This window comes from Lacerta agilis, chromosome 3, assembly GCF_009819535.1.
Source record: "Lacerta agilis isolate rLacAgi1 chromosome 3, rLacAgi1.pri, whole genome shotgun sequence".
In the NCBI taxonomy this organism is placed as follows: Eukaryota; Metazoa; Chordata; class Lepidosauria; order Squamata; family Lacertidae; genus Lacerta; species Lacerta agilis.
In genome coordinates this window covers 110742811-110761856 of record NC_046314.1, presented here as the reverse complement: position 1 = coordinate 110761856, position 19046 = coordinate 110742811, and the positions used below count along the sequence as shown (strand labels likewise).

At 39.6% G+C, this 19046-nt stretch overlaps 1 protein-coding gene across 2 annotated transcripts in view; it reads left to right on the top strand.

Moving 5' to 3' along the window:
• The window catches only part of USP34 (ubiquitin specific peptidase 34), a 103747-nt gene that overhangs the window by 14048 nt on the left and 70653 nt on the right, over positions 1 to 19046 (top strand). For both annotated transcript variants that reach the window (XM_033145143.1, XM_033145144.1), the window contains exons 2-7: positions 6365 to 6452; positions 8913 to 9336; positions 10385 to 10435; positions 12375 to 12524; positions 15369 to 15436; positions 16251 to 16443. In XM_033145143.1, the coding sequence (XP_033001034.1) occupies positions 6365 to 6452; positions 8913 to 9336; positions 10385 to 10435; positions 12375 to 12524; positions 15369 to 15436; positions 16251 to 16443 (974 nt within the window). The remainder of the gene's footprint in view (positions 1 to 6364; positions 6453 to 8912; positions 9337 to 10384; positions 10436 to 12374; positions 12525 to 15368; positions 15437 to 16250; positions 16444 to 19046) is intronic.

Below are 19046 nucleotides of genomic sequence, written 5' to 3'. Positions count from 1 at the left end.
CCTGAAAAGTATAAATAATTTAAAAGAAAAGAAAAAAGATAATGGCTGAGAAGCAGTACTTCCACTCATTTGCTTTCCAGGAGGCAACAGTTACTCTTCTTCATTGACCACACAAGTGACTAATTGCACCCCTATTGCTGATGCTCTAATAACGCCTCAATCTTGAAATGATGCTAGAGATTCAAAGTGACTTTTCAGTATTTTTACCTTGCAGAGTCTATTACCGGGTGCATGCTTCAGAGTTAATTAAGTTTTCACAGTGAATGTTTTTTATCTCTGTGTTAAATGTGCTCTTCTTTAGGAACTCTGCTTAAATTTCAAATCTAGGCACAATAGTTGCTGAGCTTTTGGGGGGGGGGAGTTTTTGAGCATTTTTACACATAAACAAGACAGCCAACATGGGCTGCAGTATGTCTGGATTTTCCCAGACATTTTGCTGATTTCTACCCGGACACTGCTTCTGACAATGTTCCAGGTTTGTCCAGAATATCCGGACATGTGGGAACCCTAACTTAGCTGTTGTCCTTTATATTTGATCACAAGTTATTCTGTTTCTCTTCAAATGTTTACTAAAATTCCAAGTATCATCATCATTATTATTATTATTATTATTATTATTATTATTTATTTGCATTTTCAAAAACAGGAACAGAGAGAATATTTAACCCTCTCCCTTCTCTCCCCCTGTCCCACTTACAGCATGTATATGTATACCATATGACTTCCCTTTCACCCTTTTCCTGGTTCCTTTGCTTTTCTATTACTCCGCGTAATCCACATCCTTTTAATCTTCCAATTTGTTATCTATTAAATTATCTATGTCAACTCTGCTTCATTTACCCAAGACTTGCTAAGCTATGTATTTGTTTATACTGGTTCTTAAAATATTCGATGAACATTGTCCATTCCTCCTTGTATTCCTTATCTTTGTTTTCTCGTACCCTGTTCATCAGACCAGCCAGTTCAGCAAATTCGAACATTGCACGTTGCCATTCTTCCTTAGTAGGTACTACAGTCATACCTCTAGTTGCGTTAGGTTCATGTTGCAGATTTTCGGGTTGCAAACGCGGCAAACCCGGAAGTGTATACTTCTGGGTTTTGCCACCCGCGCAGAAGCATTCTGTGCGCTTCGCACATGCACAGAAGCGTTTTGCGTGCTTTGCACATGCGCAGAAGTGCTCTATCGCGTTCCGCGCTTGTGAGGAAGCAGCGCTCTAGTTGACTTTTCGGGGTGTGAATGGCACCCTGGAACAGATTGTGTCTGCAACTAGAGGTATCTGAAGAAGTGTGCATGCACACGAAAGATCATACCAAGAACAAACTCAGTTGGTCTCTAAGGTGCTACTGGAAATAATTTTCTATTCTGTTTCGACTATGGCAAACCAACACGGCTACCCACCTGTAGAGGTACCACTGTATACTTGTTCTCCACTTTTGTTCCAATAAGGTTCTAGCTGTGGCGGTGGTGTATAGTAGTAAACTTTTGTTTTTGGGGGGACCTCTGTTACCATCCCCAAGAGGAAAATCTCATTTTTGGGAATGTTTTTTAAAGAGTCTTTTTAATTTATTATATATAGTTACCCAATATACCTTAATTATTTTACAGGACCACCACACGTGAAAAAAGATCCCTCAATTTCATTACACTTCCAACATATACTTTTTTCTTTTTTTTAGACATTTTCCCCAATCTAGTGTGTGTTAAATACCATCCGTAGGCCATTTTCACCATGCCGTAAAATTCATATTTATTTTTCACAACTTTTCCCATAATTCATTATCAGTATTGTGACCCACATTTTGTGCCCACTTTCACAGTTTGTTTCATACAGAGCTATTTTTTTTAGACTAAGTGCAATACTAATGAAATATCTTTGCCCCCAGCCCTTACACCTGATGCCTTTACTGTGAAGGGAAAGGAATATAAACTTGATGGGTGCTTAATACTCCTAAAAATATAATTTTATTTAGATGCCTTAGTTCCTTGTTTTGAGAGCATTAACATCAGACAGTCCTATTCAGTCCATCTTGCCCAGTATTTATAGCTGTAGTAAGAACTGAGCAGTCAGACCATTGGTCCATCTGGCTTGGTAGTGGCTCTCCAGGAATTCAGATATCTTTCTAAGCCCTACCTGGAAGCATCAGATGCTGAAATACCATCCCTCTTTAAGGAAGACAGCTTGAAAGGTAAAGGAAAACACAACTAGATATTTTAAAGTACTTTGATTTTTCCACTAGAAGAAAAAAACCAACAGCAAAATAAAGTAATCATTTAAAAAATAATTGTTGGTTTCTGTTCTATCTATTCCCATTTATGAATCCACCTGTTCATTAAGAGTTGAACAACAGTATTGCTGCTTACTTCCTACTAATAGCCCCATTTGCGCCAAGGCTTTATATCAGGGATGGATAGCCTTTTGGCTCCACAGGCCAGATGCTTATCAAGATCAGCCTTGTGAACCAGATTTGAATCGGGAAGTGGTGTGCTTTGGAATCTCTCACTGGAAAGTAGTGGGTCCCCCCCCCAAAAAAAATCATTTTAGCATGGAAATGACACACACACACACACACACACACACACATGACTTGATTCTAACAGGGCCTTGAAAACCTGCCAAACTGAGCAGGATTGAACTCCCAACTCATAAACTGATGGGCAAAGGTTAAATCCTGCTCAGTTTGACCACAGCTAATGTTCTTTGCTGGGAACAGATATGCACAGCCAAAGCAGGATTTCACCCTGCCCATCAGATGATGTCAGAGTGACATCAGCTGATGGGTGGATGTGCATGGTTTGGGGAAAACTGTTTCATGGGAAAGCTTGGGCTCCTTGGTGCACCAACATTGGCCTGTGGGTGGGAGGTTCTCCACCACTTCTTTATATACCAAATGTTTTATAAAATTGTCAGAGCCATTGGAATGTTCATAAAACGTTCCATAACGCCTAAATTGCTGAGCTGGAGATAACTCATTTTAACCTGTTGAAGCAAGAGCTGTTGCTGAGAGGAGAGAGTTTAAATAATGCCCCCACCCCCCCGCATTTGCTTCTGTTTTTTTCTTTGGCTGAATTTATCTGATTTATTGGGCAAGGTGTGAAATCCACATGTTCTTTAATTTGATACTTCAAGTTGATTGTTCTTTTGTATGACCATTTGTATGTTCATTTGTATTTGCCACGGTTGATTATAGAGTTGTGGCCTATATGGAAAATTCTGATTTAAAAATAAATAAATACAGGAAGTTTCCTAACTTTTGTTTTGCTTTGGAAGATTTCAGATACCCTAGCGGGTATTTTGTATCTAGTAAACAAAGCAAAAAACTTCAACACTACCAAGCTTGCTTAATATTACCGTATATACCCGAATATAAGCCGACCCGAATATAAACCGAGGCACCTAATTTTCCCACAAAAACCTGGGAAAGCTTATTGACTCGAGTATAAGCCGGTTCACCTTTGCCGCTGTGGAGGAGGAGGAGGAACGAGCAGCCCGAAAGCAGCCCTTTGGGCTGCTCCTTCCTCTTCCTCCTTTGGCAAGTTTGCATTTATGCGAGCAGTTCAGGAATGGAACAAGCTGCCTGGGGAGAGTAAAGAACCGCTGTTCTTGTATGCTTCTTAAGGAATGGTTGACTGGGGAGAGCGGGTGGCAGCACAAGCGGAGAGAAAGGGCTTCTTTCTCGCCGCCGCCCCCACCGCCCGCCTCACTCAAGTATAAGCCGAGGGCAGCTTTTTCAGCACAAAAAATGTGCTGAAAAACTAGGCTTATACTCAAGTATATATGGTATATTTGCAGTTGGTATGCATTCATTGTTACAAGTGAAGTCGTGAAGTAGAAAATTTTCTGCTGCAAAATAAAGCTTTGAAAACAATTTCACCTAATATCACTGGGTGATTATGATGGCTTTTAGGAAGTATATAGTCAACAATTAGTTATTAATTCTTCAGAGGAATTGCTTTCCCGAGTTATCTGGTCCAACCATAAGGCAGAATATAAGTTGCCTGAAACCTTCCCAGTTGCAGTTGCAGTTGCCACTGTTCTTGAATAGCTTGCTCTGTTGTCGAAGCTCTATTACCTTCTTTTTTTTTTCAACAAAAGTTTATTGGGTTTCCACATCAAACACAGAAAACAACCAAAACAGCAAAGAAATAACAAATAATAACAACAAAACAGAAACTACAAACTACAACTATAAAATAAAAACAAATACATACCTCTCCCACAGGAACACCAACACTCCAACTATTAATCATAATCTTATTTCCAAATCTAGTTAGGGGGACTTCCCCCGTTCTCTCTTCTGCGTTCAATTCTAATTTACACGAAGCTCTATTACCTTCTGGTTGCTTCGAAAGTTTTCAGTTGTCTGACAATATAGTTATCCACTTGCTTATCTTGGCTTTGTTACAGGAAGCTAGGAGAAATTGTCCCCTCTGGTGAAAGCAACATAAACCTTTCCTTATACGAGGGAAGAATGCCAGCTACTTTGAAAGTACCAATGATTCTGTCCTGTTTGCAAAGGTCATGCTTTTCCCAGCAATAATGGAAATTATATGAAAAATTTTCAGCTACTTTGTAATTGCCATTCTTGGGCAGGCCTGTAAGGCATATGGTCCTGATTCAACTGGAAGCATTCATGGATGGAAAATCATCTGCATTTATTTTCAGCCTGTTTTAGAGGGGATGGCATGTTGGCTTTTCCTAGCTTATTGTATTTGATAGAATCAATCTCAAAATTATGTTGGGATGTCTTTGCGGATCCCATCATGTTGGAATTGGAGGCACTGCTCTTAAGTATTGTGATCTTAGCTCTTCAGGTGTGCTCAGATGATAATCTTGGGTGACTTCTGCCTGACCCTATGAGAATCAGTTATCTTTTGCTTATATTCAACATTTATAGACTATTGCTGTCAGTTGGTTTGGAATGAATAGTTATTGCTATGGCTCTGGAAGTTTCTTTTTTAAAACTTTTTTTAAAAAAAACTTAATGCTGCTTGTAGTTTTAATCCCAGATCTATATTCAAGGGAGGTGGTTTTTAAAGCTGCTTTTTAAAAGATAAAATAACAACCCAATGAGAACTATGAAATAAAGAAATTACTATTATGAAGCTATTACTTCATAAAATGAAATACATTGTCAAGAAGTTACACAGTGAATTAGATGTTATAACAAAAGCCGATCCGATACAGAATGAGTACAAGACAGATATTATGAATACCAAATAAAGCCATATTTCATTGCGACTTGCCATCTCTGTGATTGGCCTATCATATAAGTAACAAATGGCCACCAAAAGGAGGGGGGAATCCCTTGGTTTAACTGAACCCTGAGATACCCTTAATTTATAAGTCAAATTCTCAGAAATGAGAATAACTATTACTTTATTGAACCAAATATTTAAAAAATGACCCGAGGACTCCTTCCAGCCCAGTGATATGGCCACACAAGCTGCTACTAAAAAAAAGGTTAGTGATTTACATAAGCCCATATTTGACAAATCAAAAATTGACAAAAGACACAATTTGGGGTTTAAAGTCACTGGTACACCTATTACAGAAATTTCCTTCATTACCTCTTCCCAAGAGGCAGGAGTACCCCATGTACCAATAGTTTTCTTTTTCGTTACACCCTTCCAACACAGGAGAACCAACTCTAGTTTGATTTGCAAGGCAGAACCATCAATGTGCAAGTCAAGAACCATCAATGGATTATTTTTCAGGAATTCTCTTGGATAGTTGCAAAGAAGGTGGGTAAGCCATAGTTTTACCCACTGCACATAATCTGAGTTACAGGTAGGTAGCCTTATTGGTCTGCCATAGTAAAAAATAAATAAATAAAAATTCCTTCCAGTAGCACCTTGGAGACCAACTAAGTTTGTTATTGGTATGAGCTTTCATGTGCATCTGAAGAAGTGTGCATGCACACAGAAGCTCATACCAATAACAAACCTAGTTGGTCTCTAAGGTGCTACTGGAAGGAATTTTTAAATTTTGTTTGCACATTATCCAATAGACTTCCAGGATCGTCTCTCAAACAGATATAAAAGAAGAGGGGAGAAAACTGACGGTCTAACAGCAAAGAGTGTATAAAAAAGACAAGTCCTCTTTATGCTCTGGATCTAACTAAAGCAGGTGTTTTCTAGCTGGTTTCTAGTACTTTGGGGTTTTACATACCACCCAGCACATTTAAAAGTTGAATGCTTAAGAAATGCCGATTAAAAAACGTAAGTCTAATTATTACTTTTCCACCCATGGCTGATCCCTGAAGCATTTAGAAAATATGTTGTTTACCTTAATATGCTTTTAGTAGACAGCTTAAAGTTTCGAACGTTCTTCATGGCATTGATGATTCAATTGTTTTTCTTTAGTATCTGACATTGAAGGTGGTGATGGATTGCAGCTCAGAAAGGAACATGCACTCAAGGTGTTTGCTTATATCAATTCTTGGACACAAAGGTAAATTCAGCTTTTTAAGTGCTCCCAATTTATGATGCATGTATTCATAAGTACATTGTACTTTGGCATTTAAGACAGTGTGGAAGAGTTTTATAGGTTCTAGTTAACTTGTGAAGCAGGGGTATCTTATTATTTTAAAACATGTTTATTAAAAAAAAATTAAAATCTTGGAGAGTGGTAATGTAGGATTTCTACTTAGGATTTCTATATATAATTTTAAAAAGTTAATTATTGGGTCTTATTGATTCAAAATAGCTTTTGCTGGAATTGTCACAGAGAGAAAATTTAACGTATTAGTCACAGCTAGAAGGGTATCTGTTTGAAATAGTGATACATTATTTGCAGTGACTCATGCTGTGCACTATGTCTGAACAGAAAAGCAGCATTATAGCGGAAAGGACTAGTGTCTGAAAATACAAATCATAACCTCCCAACCCAACGTATTTTTGGAAAAGGATTGTGATTGGTGGGAAAACGCCTACATACTGATTAAACAGTGGCATTTGGGTTTGTGGAACACACCACCTATAAAAGAAGCATAAGCTTATATTGATTAATATCTAATAAATCTCCTAGAATGTGATATTTTCTGTGCCTGCTGAGCAAGGCTTACTTTGCCAATAAACGCCTTAAAGACACACCTTGCAAGGTTGGCCAGATGATGTTTTTTGCAGCGGAGAAATGGAGCATACCAGAAAGGCTTAATTACTTTTCTGGAAGGCAGTGTCAAAACAAGAAAAAATGGTTGCCTGTGACCAACCAGAAGTAGGAACTCCTTCCTACCAATCTTGACTGTGTTTTCTTCAGAAGAGTAGAGTTAATTTTTGGCTCCTGAATGCTTTTCTTCAAGGTGCAGGACTTCCTTTCTTTTTCTTTTTCTTAACCTTTTCAGATTGTTCCTTTTTCTTTTATCTTTAGTTGCCTCCCCTCTCAGTGTTTAATCTAGGGCAGACATGGCCAAACTTGGCCCTCCAGATGTTTGGAGACTACAACTCCCATCATCCCTAGCTAACAGGATTAGTGGTCAGGGATGATGGGAATTGTAGTCCCCAAACAGCTGCAGGGCCAAGTTTGGCCATGCCTGACTAGGGGAAGTAGGTACTGTATTGGGTTATAGTGGGAGTAGCTGGAGCAATATTTTAAACCCCCTTATCAAAGTCCATGTGGGGTTGTAGGGATTCTTCCTCTGTCCTTGGATGGTTGCAATACCTATGGGAGAGGATGCAGAAAAGGCCTCCTCAGTAAGGAGCAGTGATGCCCAAGTATCTTGTCTCATCCTGATTACATGCTTGGCTGCTGAAGCTGAAGAACCAAGGGGGCAAGCATGGTGGTCAGACAAAGTTGGCCAGGGTAAAGGTCTTTTATTGAAACAACAAGAATGACGTTGCTTTTGCCTCTTGGAAGAAGTGGAATATCCCCTGAAATCAATAGTACCAAAACGTCAATGCAATTATTTCACTGTAATTTTTTTTTACTGTTCACTTTGCTAGTCAATACATATTAAATACAAAAGATTTCTGTTTAAGGTGTTTTAAAAAGGTAAAGGTACCCCTGACCATTAGGTCCAGTCGCAGGCGACTCTAGAGTTGCGGTGCGCATCTCGCTCTATAGGCCAAGGGAGCCGGTGTTTGTCCAGGTCGTGTGGCCAGTATGACTAAGCCGCTTCTGGTGAACCAGAGCAGAGCACAGAAATGCCGTTTACCTTCCCGCCAGAGCAGTACCTATTTATCTACTTGCACTTGACGTGCTTTCGAACTGCTAGGTGGGCAGGAGCAGGGACCGAACAATGGGAGCTCAACCCGTTGTGGGGTTTCGAACCGCCGACCTTCTGGTCGGCAAGCCCTAGGCTCTGTGGTTTAGACCACAGCGCCACCCACGTCCCTATAAGGTGTTTTAGTTCAATATAATTATCTACAGGTGTGCATAATGCCGGTTGCTAGTGGCAACCATAAATGTAATCTGGTTGCTGCTGGTCTCCTGTATTTGCAGCACAAAATGATGCTTTCCCCTCCCACGTTGCCTGTACAACATACGAGTTTTTTACCAGGTAAAATTGATGGCATTCTACTCCTTCAGAGTCCTTTGGCATATGCTCAGTGCTTAAGGGATGGGTGGAGTTGGACTCACACTTCATGGCAGACATTGGAGAAAGTCAGAAGCTGCATGGATGTTTCTTGCTGTTTCTGGCATTTCCCAACACCGCATGATGCTGATTTTTATTAATCCATTTTATTTATAATGGTAAAGAACAAATACCAAGGACACAAGTATTACAGTATTTGTGTAATTGCAGTCAATTTATATCAGTCTTCCTTCATATAAGACCATAAATACAAGATGGAAGAAACATGACACGTTCAGCCCCAGGTTATCTACATGAATTACTGCTTAGTCATTTGTTCTGAAGTTCTTCCAACATTTTCCATCTTGATTTACCATTCTAAATCCCTTTTAAAACAGGCAATGTCTGTGCTGCTTCAAGGAGTATAAGCATTTGGAGATCTTCAACCAAGTTGTGTGTGCGCTTATAAATTTAGTGATTGCCCAGGTTCAGGCTCTTCGGGACCAGCTGTGTAAACATTGCACTATCAACATAGACTCAGCATGGCAAGATGAGAATAATCCATCTGATGAGCCGGTGAATGTAGAAAGAGAATCTCGTGGAGGAGAAGAAAATGGGGAAAGACACAAGTCCATAGAGAAAAAGTTAGACCCTGGGAGAACTTGTATCCTGACAGAGGAAGAACCCACAAAGGGTGCTGATGCCTTCAGCATATGGAGCACCGAGGAAAAGGAGAAGCTTTTGCTTTGTGTAGCGAAAATCTTTCAGATCCAGTTTCCCCTGTATACTGCTTACAAGCATAATACACATCCTACAATAGAGGTACATGTTATCCTAATTAACACATCCAAAGGTGGGCTGTTCTGTGTTCTGATGCTGAAACCATTACTTGATTCATCGTTTGACTTTCCAGTTTGTAAGTTCTTACTATTTTGTCAGAGCATAACTCTTTTTTAAAAATAATCCTTGGGTTCTTTATACAGGAAGGTAGTTAGGTTTTTATTCTGCTACCTTGTTCAATTATATTTGTAGCCTGATTTTGTAGATTGGCTCAAACTCCCAATGACTTGTCCTGCTGCAGCCTGAACACAAATATTGTGAAAGTAAAAGTTGAGTAGAAACCAGCTTGCAAGGGAAGGCACCCTAACCACTCCTCCTTTCATCATCACTACTACTACTACACTTGGTTAATCCACAGTGTGCTATGCCAAGAGTGGTCTTGGATCCAAGTTCCAAAGAATCAAGACATCAGTTTATCACCCTCATATTGATCTGTACATATTGATGTTGACTTCTGTGATCTATGGCTCATTGGATTGAAAGAACATACTCTGTAATAGGCAGATTCAAATTATTGCATTACTTTTCTTGAAGCCCAAGAAAACATATGGCTTTGTCCAGAACAGGCACGTCCAACAGGTAGATCACTGGACGTCTGCGGTAGATCACTGGTACATCATTAGCTCCCCCGAAAGAAGCTGAACAACTGTGGCTCCCCTAAAAAAAGCTCAGCATTGTACCTCCTCCCTGAAAAAAGGAAAAAAGCTCAACAACTTTGACCTGAACCCCAACAAAAGGGAGTAGATCACTGCCAGTTTTTAACTCTGAGAGTAGATCGCAGTCTCTTGGGAGTTGGCCACTCCTGGTCTAGAAGGCGGAAACAAAACAAAACAGTTTATATACTAGGTCTGTATGCAAGCATGTGGCTTTTTTAAATGGCAAAATTCAGGCGCCTTGAATCAAACATGCATTGTTGCAGCCTTTGGAAAATATTATTGAATTTCGCAGCTGTGTTATCTAAATTATGGATGATGTTGATCTTTTTCTTTCATGTTGGTTAAATTCATAACATTTATTACTTTTTAAACAGGATATTTCTGCACAAGAAAGCAATATATTGGGAGCATTCTGTGATATGAATGTAAGTTAGCTTTATTTCTGTATATAAGATGTGTATAGTATTAATAAATTACAGCTCATTAACTTTCAGAAGCCTGCTCCATCTTAGTAGTTTAGAGTGATCCAGAATACACTATAGCTGGAAGAACCCATTAAAATAAATAAAATTTTCAAGCTGCCTTAAACAGATTCAGCCCATTGGTTCATGTAGCTTAATATTGCCCATGCTGAAAGGCAATGGCTGCCTCTGGTTTCAGAAAGGGTTTTTGTAACCCCATCTGGGATTGAACATGAGACTTTCTGCATGAATATTATGTGCTCATTGAGCTACAGCCCCTCTCATTAGTCCATCCAGCCCTGTGTTAGCTGCTCTGATTGCTAGCAGCTCATATGGAGCTCATAAGGAGGCCTTTTTCATTACCTGATCCTTTTAACTCGAGATGTAAGGACTGAACCTGGTGCCTTCTGCATGGAAAATAAACTTCAAACTTCAGTTGTCAAACGTAATCCATTCCGGGAGACCATTTGACTCCTGAAACATTTGTAGCACATTTGGCTTCCAAAAATTGTTTGAAAACCGGAGCAGTTACTTCTGGGTTTTCGCCGTTTGGGAGCCGAAATGTTCCAAAGCGGAGGCGTTTGGGAACCGAGGTTTGACCATACTGAGCTTTAATGTTAATGTACGATCCAGCTAAAGTCAATTGTTTCTATCGTACTTTCTTGGGCTGCACTTGGGACTACCCTAGCAGCTTAATTATGGCCACCCAAGACCAGCCCAGGTAGAAACCTTCTAGTGGTTTTGAAAGATGTTTTGGCAGTCCCCTGAAGAAGGAAGTCCCATTTTGTACTTGTCACTTGCTCTTTGGACTTTGTATATAAATGATTTATTATTATTACTTTTTGAAATAGCTTATATGCAACAGACCATTTGAAAATGGTAAATAAATAAATACACAGTAGAAGCAATGGAATCCATTAGATAGTTCTGTAAAAGCCAGTAGAAACAATATCCAGTAATGCTACCCTGAAAAAGCATGGTTGAATAATAATAATTAAAAAAGTAATAAGAACTAATTGCTGGCACCATCCTAATTCCAGGGGCAATGTATTTCAAAGTGTGGGTGAAAGTAAATTTTAATACTTGGCATTTCTCCTAAGATACTGGCCATTCCGACATAATTTAGAGTTCTTTCGAGCAGCGTATGTTTTGGCTCTCCATACTTCTGAGTTTAGCACTGGTATTAAACCCTCTCCCATCCTTCTGAGCAAGCAGACACAATGTGGTACAGATATATCTCGTATCAGAATCATGGTCTTGCATATTTTCTGACAACCAAACCGAAAGTCCCCCATCAGCCATGTCTGGGTGACCTGCCAGATGCTGGGTGATCTTGCTTTTGCAGTCCCAAGCAGGTAGTTGAGATGCTTCTCGTGAGCCTTAAATGAACCTGTATAGAGTGGTGGATTGAGTGCAATCCCAATGTTCCATTGTCCTTAGGCTCTGCTTTCTGAGTGGGCTTTTGTGCATGGTTTGTTCTTGGGGCTGTGTTCAATTTGAATGGTCATTGCATTGAATGCCGTCTTGCATTTTGCTGAGTAGAAAGGCAGAACAAAGCTAGAAAGAAATAATAAAAATATATTTGTTCATATAGATTGACCAAGGTTTGCAGATACACAATGAATGTGAAATTTGGTCCTTCAAACGTCTTCATACATACGGCACCCATAGGTAAATTGAGTCAAACTTTGAAGACATGAAAAAGTCAGACATTAACCCGTTTGCATTGTGCCTGGAATACAAAAGAAAGTCAGTGCAGAACCTGGAAGACTGACGTAATGCCCACAAAAAGCCTTTCAGAGTAGTCTATAGGAGGAATTATTAAGATGCTGTCATTTTGGTTGAGAAAAAGCTATATGTGGACATATGTAATATATATTTTAATGTGCCCTTATGTCCATAGGATGTTGAAGTACCGCTGCACTTGCTTCGCTACGTTTGCTTATTTTGCGGAAAAAATGGTCTTTCCCTCATGAAGGACTGTTTTGAATATGGAGCCCCTGAAACATTGCCATTTCTCATAGCACATGCATTTATCACTGTGGTCTCTAATGTAAGTATGCGTCCAAGATTTTCTCATTTATTTAACATAAATGTTGCCTGTAAAGTCTTCTTAAAGGCAAGAGGCTTTCTATGGTAACATGTTCTAGTCCCAAAAGCCATGGTCCCAAAACCTCTAAATTTTAATTATACTAATTTTACTTCTAAGTTACAAAAATGCTGCACTTTAAAAATTTGGAATATATTTGCTTGCATACCCCTTTATTGCAACCATTGACTAAAAATCCAGATGCTGAGAAAAATAGTTTAGCTGTTCACAATATCTTTGTGACAAATTCCATCAATTTTTTTAAATCTTGCTTTCAGAATATGTGTCTTCCATAGCTACAATTTGTTCATTTTTCACAGGATTCCATTTTATCTCAAAACAACCTAGAGATTTTAAAAATGTACCTGAATGGCAATTTCTTTCCAAAATAGGCTAATAAAATTGCAGGCTGGTAACGGTATTCCTTTAAAAAACTAAATGAAAATATTTGTCATAAGTTAAGATCAAGTAATTTTGTTGCCCTTGAAACATGGAGCCAAATTTTTCAAATCCCTGTGCTCCAAAGTAATTTGCAATAAACAGCACCACAATAACAGATTTATTTTCCATCCAGCTCAGTAATTTAAAGTATGTTCTGATGCCACACAGACAGAGGGCTTATAAATATAAATGAGGTTTGGGTACTTCCAGTGGAAAATCACTGGGTAAAAGTGAAACGGGTATGGTGTAAATGTTAGGATTTATTTATATGTTTTTAGCTTAACTATATTCAAAACAACCACCAGTTAAACATATTTAAGCCAGATGTGAAATATAAAGAAAGCCCAGTTATTTTTCATCACTGTCAGTCTCACAGGCTAACACTTTTCTGTATTGTTCCTCTGGTGATTACTGTGGAGTCCATTCATTTGAATGATGCTCATTAAAACTTGCAACTGGAATAGATATTGTTTCCAGGTGGTTGCACTGGCATATATTTAACATGGGCAAATACAAGGTTGTTCCTTCTACAACCAAGTTGTTCTATTGTGTTGATGTTTTGAGAATGTCTGTGTTTGTATTTGTGATAGTCACAGAGCAAGTGTATGAAAGTTATTGAGAAATACCTTATTATACAGTTGAATTGGAGACCCAGTTGTAAATATTTTCTAATGAAGCAGTGTATTTTTCATTCTCATCTGACCCTTAAACTGAATTAAGAGAAAGTAAGTTCACCACATATATTTCCTGGATGAGTAGCTCTCCAGATATATTCACCATGTTTCACTGACAGTAGGGACAGTCAAATAAATAGGAGTACTTGTTCCCAGTTATGGTGCTGGAGGAGACTCTTGAGAGTCCCATGGACTGCAAGAAGATCAAACCTATCCATTTTTAAAGAAATCAGCCCTGAGTGCTCACTAGAAGGACAGATCCTGAAGTTGAGGCTCCAGTACTTTGGCCACCTCATGAGAAGAGAAGACTCCCTAGAAAAGACCCTGATGTTGCGAAAGATGGAGGGCACAAGGAGACGGGGACAACAGAGGATGAGATGGTTGGACAGTGTTCTCGAAGCTACTAACATGAGTTTGGCCAAACTGCGAGAGGCAGTGAAGGATAGGGGTGCCTGGTGTGCTCTGGTCCATGGGGTCACGAAGAGTCGGACACGACTGAACGACTGAACAACAACAACTTGTTCCCAAAGGGAAATAATACTTTTTCATCCTTTTTTAAGCACTGGGGCTGCATAGCAACAGGCTGTAGTATAGAGGTAGTGAACTGCTGATCTGCAGACCCAAGTCAGACCTCCCAAGTCTTCCCCTGTGGTCTCCCAGCCCTCAGTCCAATTTGGTTCTGAAAAAGGAAGAGAATTTAAAAGAGCCTGCTGGATCAGGCCAATGGCCTATCTAGTCCTGCATCCTCTTCTCACAGTGGCCAACCACATGCCTATGGGAAACCGACAAGCAGGATCTGAACACAAGGGCATTCTTCCCTCCCTGTGGTTTCCAGCAACTGGGATTCAGAAGCATTGCTGGTTCCAGTTGTGGAGGCTGAGCATAGCCATCATGGCTAGTAGCCATTGATTGCCCTCTTCTCCATGAATTTGACCAATCCTCTTCTAAAGCCTAAGTTGGTGGCCATCACGAGCGCAAAGCATCAATGGCTACCATCTTAATAATGGCACTAGACTAGGTGGAAATGTTTCAGTCTCTCTGCCCTGCCCAGTGGCACAGCAGGAATGCACCTGAAGGGGGCAATGAGGAGGAAAATCCCCTCCCTCAATACACAGTGCTTTAGAGGAGAGAGCATGATAGGGATCCATGCGGTCTGTGTGTTGTATGTAAGTATTTGGGAGTGACTGAGCAAAATGAGAGTGAGTGTGATGACAACATCCTTTGCCCATGCCAACACCTGACCCTCAGCCCTCAGAGTGTTAGCCAGCACCTAATGTGGTTCTTGGCCAAAAAAGTTTAGACACCTTTGCATAAGTGTAATAGAGCCATGCCTCAGATTCCAGAGTGAGGCCCCAATTGAATGCGCTTCCTTTCCCTCTGTGGGCTGGGGCTAATAGGAAAAGGAATCAGAAAACTTTGTGAGAAAATACATTCCATCCCTATTATTTAGGAGGTTGTTCTCTCACAAAAAACAAAAACAAAACTTGCCTTCTACCCTTGTGGCTTAGGGGACCCAGGCAAACTGGTATTCCATTTCCGTCTTCTGCATGAACCCAAGTTTTGAATGTAAAAAAGTTATGTGAAGGGAAAATAAATTTCCCTCTTTTCAGTAGGCAAGTTATGTGAATCTTCAAAGCAGTTGTTGGTGTGACATGTTGATTTATAGTGTTCAATTTTTGTATTTGATATATAGATCAGAATATGGCTGCACATCCCTGCTGTTATGCAACACATTATACCATTTAGGACTTACGTTATCAGGTATGTTTTGCAGACCCATTATTGGGTTTTTCTTGTCAAAATAAAATCAGATCACTCAGATGGTATTTCTAATGTGACAGAAGCTAATAAGCAAACAGTATTGCTTGCAATTAATATTAGTAAGTGATTTGGTGCTTGGTTTCTAGGCGTGGTTTTACATACACTCGGGTATTTAACATAGTGTGCTGTATATGTACTGAGATTGGGAGTAGCTTGGGCTCGTGTGTTTTCTCTCATTCTCCCCCACCCCTGAAACTGCTTCAGGAGATCCATGTTCATTTTAAGCATGGGATCCCTGGTGCATTTAACTTCTGCACACATTGATAAGGATGTAGGAGATTCAAGTGAGGGAAAACATGCACCCGAAGCCTGTTTCTGATGTCACTGTACATAAGCAGATGCTGTTGTACTCCCAACTCACATCAGTCCCAGCTAGCATGTCCCAACAGGGAGGAATTATGGGAGTTGTAGTCCAACATCTGAAGGAGACTATGTTGGCTATCTCTAGCATCATGGTTCAGGGAATAAATGGTATCCAAACTTGCCTTCATACCATAAGCTAGCCTGCTATTGAATGAACTGCTTTTAAAACCACAGGGATGCCTTGATTTCCATATGCCTGGAAATATATTTATGCCAAACACCTTTGTTGTCCCTTCCAAGTGTAATTAAGCAGTTATAATTTTTGACTGCAGTCCTGAAGGATTCCAGAAGAGCATATGGCTATGAAAAATGATATGTTAAAATTAAACTGATTTGCCGATACTAATTTGAACTTTCTTGCATTTCCCCCAATCCCTACCTTTTTGTTTAGGTATTTATGTAAACTGTCGGACCAGGAATTAAGACAGAGTGCAGCTCGTAACATGGCAGATTTAATGTGGAGCACAGTGAAAGAGCCACTGGATACTGCCTTGTGTTTTGATAAAGAGAGTCTTGATCTTGCATTTAAGTACTTTATGTCACCAACCTTAACCATGAGATTGGCCGGCCTCAGCCAGATAACAGTAAGACTTTTTAAACTAACTAAAACACATATTCAGAATTATTTTCATTTGTACTTGAACAGTTATAAACTAAGGTGTAATAGTCAAAGTTTAGTCTATAGATGCAGCAGTGCTAGATGGGAATGGGGTAATATTTTCTGTATATGAATAACTTCCTGCAAGTAGAAACTAGCATAATGGGAAATGAGTCATTCTAGGACGTTTTTACATGGAGAAACGCTTAAAATTTGTTTTGCTACCTCTATTCTGAAATCATATAGATGGCTTTAACCAGCTAAGGCTACTTGGCACCTTGTTTTCAACAAGTGTAGACCAAGCCTAACTTTGTAACATTCAAGGCCCTTGTAAGCAGTTAAAAAAAAGAAGATACCTGCTGTTGGGAGTGGGGGCGGAGGTAGAGTACCACAGACATTGGGTGATACACAACTTAATAGTCATGTTAGCGCAAGGGTTAGTGCTAGCACAACAGGATCCCCCCCTTCCCTTCTATGCACCATGAGCTGTTCTGGAAGGTTGTGGGGAAACCCAGAACAGATGTAGTGGAGCACACATGGGGAAGAGGTGGTGGTGGTGGGGAGTGTTCCATTGCAGAAGGAGAAATTCTTTTGCTGATGTGTATGTAATGTTCACAGTTCTATGCTGCTTCCAAACATACCTTGAGCACACCCAAATAAAGTGAATGAAAGTGTATACTTGAGCGATTCATTTCAGTGGGACTTACACAGAAGGTGTCTCTTGGGGGATTGTGTCTCAGGTTTTTAATTTGTGAAGCTAGGCTATAAAATGCTAAGAATCTTGATACGGTTGCATTTTGCAAGCACAGCAGAAATTCAGATGTGCAGCTTGACTTACTGCATTTCAAATCAGCCCTGTTTATTTTTAACTGTGTTGTAGAGGAGCAATGTCTTTTTCAACTTCTTTGACAAAACTCATGAATGGCCAGAGTATGTCAGGCTGTCACAACTGGCACAGAGGTTTATGACAGTAGCACGGTCAGCCCTGGGTTGCATTGCATTACTAGTTCAAGCAGACCCTAAGCAAAAGCATTTAAAGGCATACAGAGTATAGTGTGCACTAGAGCAGGCTTCCTCAACCTCAGCCCTCCAGATGTTTTTGGCCTCCAACTCTCATGGTCCCTAGCTAGCAGGACCAGTGGTCAGAGATGCTAGGAATTGTAGTCTCAAAACATCTGGAGGGCCAAGGTTGAAGAAGCCTGCACTAGAGCAAAATGTCTCTAATATCTGATTCATTCATCGCTTACATTGTGTTTACAGCGGTCTTGTTGCCAAAGCTCCTTGAAGTTACTAGCTTGCGCAATTTTTTACTTGCTTTTCTTTTTAACTGTTGTTGTTGTTGTTGTTTGTTGTTAAATTTGCAAATAAAAAATTAAGGTAAAGTAAAGAAGGAATTTTTAAAAAGGAAATAATATATGAATAATACTAATTGTAACAGAAAAAACCATAATCAGTTCACATTACAGATAAAGTAACAATGCATAGAATTGTAAAGTTGTAAGGGGCCACGAGGGCCATCTAGTCCAAGCCCCTGCAATGCAGGAATCTTTTTGCCCAGCCTGAGACTTGAACCCATGGCTCTTAAAGTAAGAGTGTTATGCTCTACCAGCTGAGATATCCTAGACACATGCATCTTAAGTTTCACAAATAAGTTAATATAAGCCCTCCACATGTCCAAATAGGTATCCACACAAAATTGGCATCTGTATGAAATATGTGCAAAGGCAGCCAGGGCTGTGTAGCCTCAGACCATTTGGTAATAGAAGGTATTTATCTTTTTAAGTATAACCATAAGGGCTTGCAAAATCCACTTTCTTGTCCTGCCGTTAATCCCCATATTAAAGGAATATAATTTAAAAATACATGAGTATCTGCAAATGATTTTACCAATACAAATTGATGTGGATAACAACTTCAGCCAAAAAAGAATATATCATTGGAGAATGTCATATCCTTCAATGTATCTATTTGTATTGTAACACTTCCAGCATCTATCTGTGTTGGACAGTGCCTTCCTATACAAACATTGTACTGTACAATATACTTGAAATATTAATTTTTGCTGAATAAATTTCAAGTCTAAATATTCATTATAGATTCTAAAGTAAATTCCCACTGTTTAGGCTGTATGATAACATTCTAATTCCCTATTTGATACCTGAATTCCTCAACGTCTGTCTTATAAAGATCCATTAAGCATTTACAAGCTGCTGTTACAGGTTTAGCTTCCTGTAAGGATCCAATCATTTCCCCCCCAACAATTCGGGAGATGCTAAAATGCTCAAAGCAGATGGTGCCATAAATAGACACTAGCAAATACTGTACAGCCAGTACAGAAGAAGATCGGGTGGCAAAATAGAGCACTCTGTCTTTCACCTGGAGAGGCATGGAATTTGGATGCGCTCCCTTATTTCTAGACTAGTACCTAGATGTCCAGAATTACTATTTTGGAACATAAGAATTTGATATATTTTTCCAGACTATGTATGGAAGCGGGGATCAGCATTTGTAACCCACATTGCCTTTAGCAAGGTCAGCTGTGGGCGCTTGTTTTATATGGTAGCTCTTTCTAAATGCCACAGGAACTCT